General features: G+C 38.8%; 1 protein-coding gene across 5 annotated transcripts; it reads left to right on the top strand.

Moving 5' to 3' along the window:
- The first annotated feature begins 260 nt into the window (after positions 1-260).
- On the top strand, positions 261-6697 carry LOC149266354 (uncharacterized). Of its 5 annotated transcripts, none has more exons than XM_089430394.1 (3): positions 261-398; positions 3957-4047; positions 6020-6697. In XM_089430394.1, exons 2-3 carry the CDS (start codon positions 4031-4033, stop codon positions 6684-6686), a joined length of 684 nt encoding a protein of 227 aa, XP_089286520.1. In that variant the 5' UTR covers positions 261-398; positions 3957-4030; the 3' UTR covers positions 6687-6697. The 5 variants fall into 5 exon arrangements, with proteins under 5 accessions (XP_089286520.1, XP_089286513.1, XP_089286510.1 ...); XM_089430387.1 differs by having other exon boundaries at positions 297-433; XM_089430384.1 differs by having other exon boundaries at positions 365-510.
- The last annotated feature ends 2159 nt before the right edge of the window (positions 6698-8856 follow it).

Here is an 8856-nt window from a genome sequence, read left to right on the forward strand (position 1 = left end):
TTCAAAATAAAAATATAATATCGCCATAACTGGTCCTAAAATATTAATAAAAAATTATTTTCAAAATAAAAATATAATATCGCCATAACTGGTCCAAACTTTAATATAAGCAGTGAGGCATTTCTCTTTGAAATGAACTCACTCTTTGAAATGAACTGACCTAAGTGACCTAAGTGAATGAACTGACCTAAGTGAACTAAGTGGACCGCGTAAAGTTGTGCACCGTGTAAAGTTGTGAGATGAACTGAACTTCAACTTCTCCTTCAACCATTCAGCCGGCGATTCAGCAGCCGTGCTAGCAACCACCAAACCAGCGCCTTCGTTAGATCACCACGGACTTCAACCGGCGATTCAGCCGTGCTAGCAACCAGCTCCTCTGGCTTTTTAATTTCTTCGAGGTTTCTACGGTTTCTGGCTTTTTAATCTCTTCGAGGTTTCTACTGTTTGTTCAACTGAAGGTGCTTTTTAATTTCTTCGAGGTTTCCACTGTTTTTTGAAGAGGAGGTTAAGGTAGTATGCTTGGACCTTGGTTAACTGTTATAAATTTTTACAGAAGAATTTATAAGAATAGATAGATGGGTTCTATTTTGTGTTGGAATTTTAGGATAGATCAGTGGTTTCAGTGGTTTTGTGATGGCTGAGTAGGTTTAAATGTACAGAGATTGGAATTTTAGGCTATATAAGTGGTTTTGTTAGGTTTTTTGAGGGGTTTCTGTCGATTTTATTTTCTGTAATGGTCCGCTGCATAAGGGGTTGGGTTTTTATTAGGTCTGTGTATCATAGGGCTTGTTCTGCGACTGCCATACTGTTATAAATTTTTACAGAAGAATTTATAAGAATAGATAGATGGGTTCTATTTTGTGTTGGAATTTTAGGCTAGATCAGTGGTTTTGTGATGGTTGAGTAGGTTTAAATGTACACAGTTCGGAATTTTAGGCTATATAAGTAGGTTTTGTTAGGGTTTTTGAGGGGTTTCTGTCGATTTTATTTTCTGAATGGTCCGCTGCATAAGGGGGTTGGGTTTTTATTCACGGCTGTGTATCATAGGGTTTGTTCTGCTACTGCCATACTGTTATAAATTTTTACAGAAGAATTTATAAGAATAGATAGATGGGTTCTATTTTGTGTTGGAATTTTAGGCTAGATCAGTGGTTTTGTGATGGTTGAGTAGGTTTAAATGTACAAATTTTGGAATTTTAGGCTATATAAGTGGTTTTGTTAGGGTTTTTGAGGGGTTTCTGTCGATTTTATTTTCTGTAATGGTCCGCTGCATAAGGGGGTTGGATTTTTATTCACGGCTGTGTATCATAGGGTTTGTTCTGCGACTGCCATACTTTTCATTAATGTTGTGTAATGGCTTTCTGCATGTTTTGCAACGTTTGATGAGATGTTAAACAATTAAAACAATAATGGGCGTTAGATCACCACCGACTCCTCCTACTTAATCGTAAACCGACTCGGTATTCCTTTGCTTTTCAACTTCTTCTTCAACCGTCTGGGTTCTTTTTCTTCAACAATAAATTCAACCAAACCAGCGCCTTCGTTAGATCACCACAGACTTCAACAGGCGATTCAGCCGTGCTAGCAACCAGCTCCTCTGGCTTTTTAATTTCTTCGAGGTTTCTACTGTTTCTTCAACTAAAGGTGCTTTTTAATTTCTTCGAGGTTTCCACTGTTTTTTGAAGAGGAGGTTCAGGTATGCTTGGACCTTGGTTAACTGTTATAAATTCTTACAGAAGAATTTATAAGAATATATAGATGGGTTCTATTTTGTGTTGGAATTTTAGGCTAGATCAGTGGTTTTGTGATGGTTGAGTAGGTTTAAATGTACAAAATTCGGAATTTTAGGCTATATAAGTGGTTTTGTTAGGGTTTTTGATGGGTTTGCTAGACCAGTGGTTTTTTAATGGTTGAGAGTAGGTTTAAATGTGCAAAGATTGGAATTGAAAATAAAATTATGTTCAATAGTTAAAACTATGTAATCATCCTTTATTCATCCAGAGGGCAACGGGGTTATTGGATGGTCCAGTGATAGTGATAATGTTGATAATGGCTCCCTTAAATCAAATTCAACAACAAATTTCATTCACCGTTGTTCTCTGCATATTCGATTTTGAAATGGTCCAACACTGTCTTATTCTTTAATTCCTGGCTCCAGAAAATTCTCATGAATTCTCCAAAATTATATCCTTTGAAGTTTGTACCGAGATGGATGCTGTTCATCAACCAAGGACGCTGCAGGGGCAATGAAGGCATCCTCCTAGGGGCCATAAAATGTAAGAATTGATATACGTGCAGCAGATGCATTCCTTACTGCTCGATGTTCCACACTTCTGAATCTACCATTGCTCACAACCTGACAAATTATTAGCATTAATAATAACATTGTCAAATTCCCATTGTTCACAACCTGATAAATTATTAGCATTAGCATTAGCGTTAACAATAACATTGTCAAATTTTCAGGAGCAAATAAAGTATTGGATCTGCTCTTGCTCTTGTTAAATACCTGCAGTTGATCTCCCATATTAACAACGAAAGCGTTGGGTATGGGTTCTACAGCAACCCACTTTCCAATTCTGAGTACTTGCAGTCTTGCAGACCACTGACCTCGCCTTGCATTAAAACAGTGATGCCACGCGCATCTGAATGGCGTGGTGTGTCAAGAGTAATATCCGGTTTCGGGCATGGAGGATAGTACATTATATCCATGAGTTGGGTGTGTTTTCCGAAGATTCTGTCCAAGTGACTGGAATCGAGCCCTAGAGCTTCAGAAACGGCAGCCAGCAGCCTTAAAATCAGAGCTCTCACCTTCATAGTGTAATTGCCTGTGATCTCTTTGTGTAAAAGCATATGCAAGATAAGTACTTGTTGTTGTTGCAATATCGTTCCTCCAGAGTTTGGACTTCTTTTATTTACCCTCTATTGAATCTGGCATGCTCGGTCTTCCATGGGCATTTCGAAGAATTCTTTGGCAATTTCCATCCTGCTTTTCATGGTTCCTTCTGGCACGCCATGGTTCACTATCTGCACTCACTTAGATCAACCAGAAGATATGTGGCCAATAGTACATACCCTCAGATATGAAACTTGAACCAGTCATTAGATCTTATTAACACATCAGACTGACATTAAAAATATAGGTTAAATAATCCTCCAACTCTGAAAGTAATACCCTCAAAAACTTCAGGAATAGAAAACTGATAAGAAATATGCTAGAATATCCATGGCAAGCTTAATTTGTAACATAGGGCCTTTTTGGTGTGCGTGGAGGATAATCCAGAGATATTAAAAGAAAAGCACTGGCAAGAGAAGGGGGATCAAAGTATGATGTACCTGGAAAAAGCCATCTTCCTCGCACGTATGGCGGATTTCTTCAACTACCCTTGTTCTGTTAGGGCCATCCAGGTCCTGGAGATCCACCACTGGAATGCTCTCAGAGTAAGACACCTCAGACAGGTGGGGGCGTTCACTGGGAGGCAGGATATATTTATCTTGAACTTGAAGATGATTTATTCCATTGGACAGCAGCTTTTCGACAGCATTCACATCCTAGGTCAGGACATCTTCCATTGTAGACGGCATATTTCTTTCTCGAGTGCTGTAAAATTGGCAGTGGCACCTACCTATTGCTGTGCAAAACTAAGCTTCGATTCGCACACCAGAAATAGGATATCGGATGATGGGCAAAAGAGGAGTGAACATTCAGATCTCTGCAAATGAATTGAAAAGACATCCTCATGTTAAAGTTTTCAATATACACTATACAGTTTTACTACTATTTTTTACTCACTTTCTTTTAATTTTCAGAATCGAAAGAGAGGATGAATTATGTTTAATAAATAGCAAAAGAATTTAAAAGAAGAATTATAAATTCTGATTATGTCGTTCAAATTCACGGCAAGAGCCAATTGGCATCATTTTCAATTTTCTGAATGTGCTATCCATGGCTGTAGCGGTGCACAAGTTAGCCCAAGCAGTGAAGATTTCACAAGAGTTGCAGGCTTTGGAAGACAAGTCAGAGTGGAAAATGAGAATCCTTACAAGGTCTGGGCCATTCCCATAATGTACAAAGTTCGGGATTTTAGGCTATATCAGTGGTTTTGTTAGGGTTTTTGAGGGGTTTCAGTGGATTTTATTTTTGTTATTTGCTTCTTTGGATTATTTCAAAGACCATGTAATAATCCTGTTGATGGTAGAGCTATATGCTGGTAACTGTCCCTGGGCTTGGTATTTGATGTTCTGTAAACTTGTCTGCTTTTTTATTTGGATCTCTGTTGCTCTCGATGAGCTCTTTGTTGATCTCTTTAATTGCAATCTGAATATGCACTATACGGTTTTATAATCTTATCGTTACGGTTTCTTCCGTAAGTGTTTTTAAAAATGACACGTTTCATGAAATAGTTTTGGTTTCTGATGTCACATAGACACCTTTTTTTGGTTCACCTATTCTGTAATGGTCCCCTGCATAAGGGGGTTGGGTTTTTATGTCAGGTCTCTGTATCATAGGGTTTGTTCTGTGACTGCCATACTTGTCATTAATGTTGTGTAATGGGTTTCTGCATGTTCTGTTTTGAATCGATACTTCTGTAATGGCTGGTTCTTCTGTTTGAGCACTAAATGTGAACATGCGTTCACATAAGGCACATGTCAAAGCATGTCAATGCTCTCGTACACGCAATTGGCCAATGAGTTGCCTAACGGTAGATAGGTTGGTGCTGTTTTTTGTTGTAATTTAGGCTAGATTAGTGGTTTTTTGATGGTTGAGTAGGTTTAAATGTGCAAAGATTGGAATTTTAGGCTATTTAAGTGGTTTTGTGGTTAGACCCATCTCCAGTGTCTCATGGCAACTCAAGCTCAAGCCTCAGCAAGCAACCATCAAGAGCATTCTGTGTCTTTCTCCACCCCCCGTTAAAATGCCACTCAGTTCCTGCTGCGTTAGCTCTTTTAAGTCATTCTCTTTCCTCTTCATTTTCAATTACAAGCCCACCTTCAATCGCATAAAACACTCATACTCTGTCAGTCAATGTACACCCGATTCAATAACCCACAACTTCAACCCCTTTCAGATCACCTTCAAAAACTTGGGTATTTCTCAGTTGATATATGCACAGCACAAAAACAACATTCTCAAGGATGTGGGTAGGCAAACTCTATCAATGGCATCCATGCTCTTGTTCACCTCTCTGATTCAGCAAGTTCACTCTTAGTCCCTTGCCAGTGAGGGGCTTTTCATAGAGCTAGCAAACCGGTGACCTTATCAATATCAGGATTGAATTTGATACAGGATTATTCTAGTTCGCTATATAATCTTGTGCCACAATTGCACAATCTTGATCTTGTAACTATTTAATAAACACTTTGATGCAATGGAGCCACTGAACCTCTTTAAGGCTTATTTCAACATTATGAGGATATGGACATGATATGAAAATTGCCTAGCCCACTGTGTAAAGTATGCCACAACTGAAAAACTGAACACTTGTAATCTTTAAAATAATCAGCTTGATTCCATGGAGCCACTGAACCTGTTAGCTCGACGTTATAAGGAATGGGCTTGTTATAGAAAATTGTCTAGTCCACGGCATAGTCTATGCCACGATTGATAAAGTGAGCATTCTTAATGTTGCAAATAATTAACTTGATTCAATGGAGCCAGTGAACCTGTTACCTCATCATTGTGAAGTTTGAACATGCTATAGAATTTGTCTGGTCCACTGTATAATCTGTCCTGCACTTGAAAAATTGGAGCATCCTAATGACATTGGAAATCCTACCTTACAGTCTAGTTGCATATCGATTTTACACCATAAGCAAAGTGACTTATTGAGTCAAATATTGCACTTGGCAACCATATTCTGTTAATTATTCCTGGATTGTTTAATTGTTTGTGCTCATTTCTTTTCATCTCTTTTGCTTTTCCTGTGGCCATTAGTTTAAAATGTAAATGGAGATTGGAACTTGAAGCTTGAATTTGTTGGAACTACTATCCTGAATTACTGTTAATTTTGATCTGCAGGATTGGTATGGCTGCAAATTGGTTATCAGGATTAACAATCGGAAATCGAACTGTAGACGCAGCGGATCAAGTATCAACACAAGTTAGAAACCAATGGCCTGTGGCCATATTTTGGGATATTGAGAATTGTCATGTTCCTGCTCAAGTAGTTGCAGAGGATGTGGCAAACAACATACTATTGGCTCTACAGCAGCGTCCTGAAATAAATGGAGCAGTGACCACCTTTAAAGCATATGGAGATTTTAATAATATCCCTCCAGGAGTCAGAGAGGGCTGTTTGAAGACAGGGGTAGAATTTATCTATGTTCCCACAAGCAAAAAGGATGCAGCAGAGAAAGCTATTTTAGTTGACATGGTCTTGTTTGCTCTTGATAATCTCCCTCCTTCTACTATCTTTTTAATTTCTGGTGATGTTGATTTTGCTCGTGCTTTGCACAAATTGGGGCAACGTGGTTACACAGTTGTGCTTGCTATTCCACCTGGAGTGAGAGTCTCTATGGCACTTTACAATGCTGGGCGATTTGTGTGGGACTGGCGTAGCATTGCTCGCGGTGAGGACCCTTTGTCACCGCCACCTGAGTTGGCTTGTTATAGAGTTGGGTACTTCTCAAGTGAAGACTCAGATGTTCCAAATGATGAAGAGGCTAATGTCTATAAAGAAGTGTGACAGAATGGCTATATTGTTGGAACAAGTTCAACCCAGAGTTACACCTTGAATTCAATGGGCTTGTTATAGAAAATTGTCTAGTCCACGGCATAGTCTATGCCACGATTGATAAAGTGAGCATTCTTAATGTTGCAAATAATTGACTTGATTCAATGGAGCCAGTGAACCTGTTACCTCATCATTGTGAAGTTTGAACATGCTATAGAATTTGTCTGGTCCACTGTATAATCTGTCCTGCACTTGAAAAATTGGAGCATCCTAATGACATTGGAAATCCTACCTTACAGTCTAGTTGCATATCGATTTTACACCATAAGCAAAGTGACTTATTGAGTCAAATATTGCACTTGGCAACCATATTCTGTTAATTATTCCTGGATTGTTTAATTGTTTGTGCTCATTTCTTTTCATCTCTTTTGCTTTTCCTGTGGCTATTAGTTTAAAATGTAAATGGAGATTGGAACTTGAAGCTTGAATTTGTTGGAACTACTATCCTGAATTACTGTTAATTTTGATTTGCGGGATTGGTATGGCTGCAAATTGGTTATCAAATAATATAAGTTCTCTATCAGGATTAACAATTGGAAATCGAACTGTAGACGCAGCGGATCAAGTATCAACACAAGTTAGAAACCAATGGCCTGTGGCCATATTTTGGGATATTGAGAATTGTCATGTTCCTGCTCAAGTAGTTGCAGAGGATGTGGCAAACAACATACTATTGGCTCTACAGCAGCGTCCTGAAATAAATGGAGCAGTGACCACCTTTAAAGCATATGGAGATTTTAATAATATCCCTCCAGGAGTCAGAGAGGGCTGTTCGAAGACGGGTAGACTTTATCTATGTTCCCACAAGCAAAAAGGATGCAGCAGATAAAGCTATTTTAGTTGATATGGTCTTGTTTGCTCTTGATAATCTCCCTCCTACTATCTTTTTAATTTCTGGTGATGTTGATTTTGCTCGTGCTTTGCACAAATTGGGGCAACGTGGTTACACAGTTGTGCTTGCTATTCCACCTGGAGTGAGAGTCTCTAAGGCACTTTACAATGCTGGGCGATTTGTGTGGGACTGGCGTAGCATTGCTCGCGGTGAGGACCCTTTGTCACCGCCACCTGAGTTGGCTTGTTATAGAGTTGGGTACTTCTCAAGTGAAGACTCAGATGTTCCAAATGATGAAGAGGCTAATGTCTATAAAGAAGTGCGACAGAATGGCTATATTGTTGGAACAAGTTCAACCCCGAGTTACACCTTGAATTCAACACATAAAGCTGCAGATTTGTCCAGAACATAGTTTTTAAAACCGGAACCGGTGACCGGACCGGTCCACCTAATGAACCGGTTTACCGACCGGAACCGGTCTAACCGGGACTGGTTTGGTCTAAACGAACCGGTTTTAAAAAAAACATTAAATAATTAATTTTTAATGAAACAAAACTATTTTTAAGATGTAAAACCATGATTCCAAGCCAATAGAGACAAAATATGCAAAGTTTGCTCATTTATATACCATGTAAAGGTGAATATATCAAAATGGCACCGAGTGCAATACATATCATCGACAAAATAGCAAAATACATAAGAAATGAGGCTCTAAATGGCCTATAAAGTCCAAAAACAATGGTGCAAGCTATGAGGCCATTGGCCTACAGTCCTTCCAATTTCACAAGTTCCTTTTTCACACCCAAATGTCAAAACCCTAGAGCCTTTGCTCATGTGATGAAGTCCATCACTGCTTCCAAATCACTGTAGCAACATTTTGTGCAAATAATGATCTTCATTATTCAGGGCTTAGCATTAGATTTCAGAACCTAAGTGTTCATAGTAGTAAATGCATATGGCATCAATCTTCAATCCAACATGTCCTTTATGTCTTTGGCCTGCTGCAAAAGATTTGACCTTTTCAAGGGAGGACCTTTGATTTCTCAAGTTTCAACTGAAGAAGTACTTGGTCTCATTTCCACTGTGATAGAACTCCCTTTACCACAATGTGCTTTCTCCAAAGGCATGCTAGTGAAAGTGGTCCATTTTCTATTTCAAGGGTGAGCATCACAGATACAGTTCTTCAAATACCCATCAGTAATCATATGCAATGCAAGATTCACAGTATAATATTTCCACACTTCAGTCTTTCAGTGTATGAGTAAAGATCTCACATTTCTTATATGTGGC

Source organism: Pinus tabuliformis, chromosome 6 (assembly GCF_031772625.1).
Source record: "Pinus tabuliformis cultivar Carrire ecotype Pingquan chromosome 6, CPIR1, whole genome shotgun sequence".
In the NCBI taxonomy this organism is placed as follows: Eukaryota; Viridiplantae; Streptophyta; class Pinopsida; order Pinales; family Pinaceae; genus Pinus; species Pinus tabuliformis.

Coding starts and splice junctions, on each gene's coding strand:
- LOC149266354 (XM_089430379.1), top strand. CDS start 2,168: ATGAATTCTCCAAAATTATATCCTTTGAAGTTTGTACCGAGATGGATG. Junction 2,277..3,956: donor CCTCCTAGGGGCCATAAAAT/GTAAGAATTGAT, acceptor CCATGGCTGTAG/CGGTGCACAAGTTAGCCCAA. Junction 4,048..6,019: donor AAAATGAGAATCCTTACAAG/GTCTGGGCCATT, acceptor TTTGATCTGCAG/GATTGGTATGGCTGCAAATT.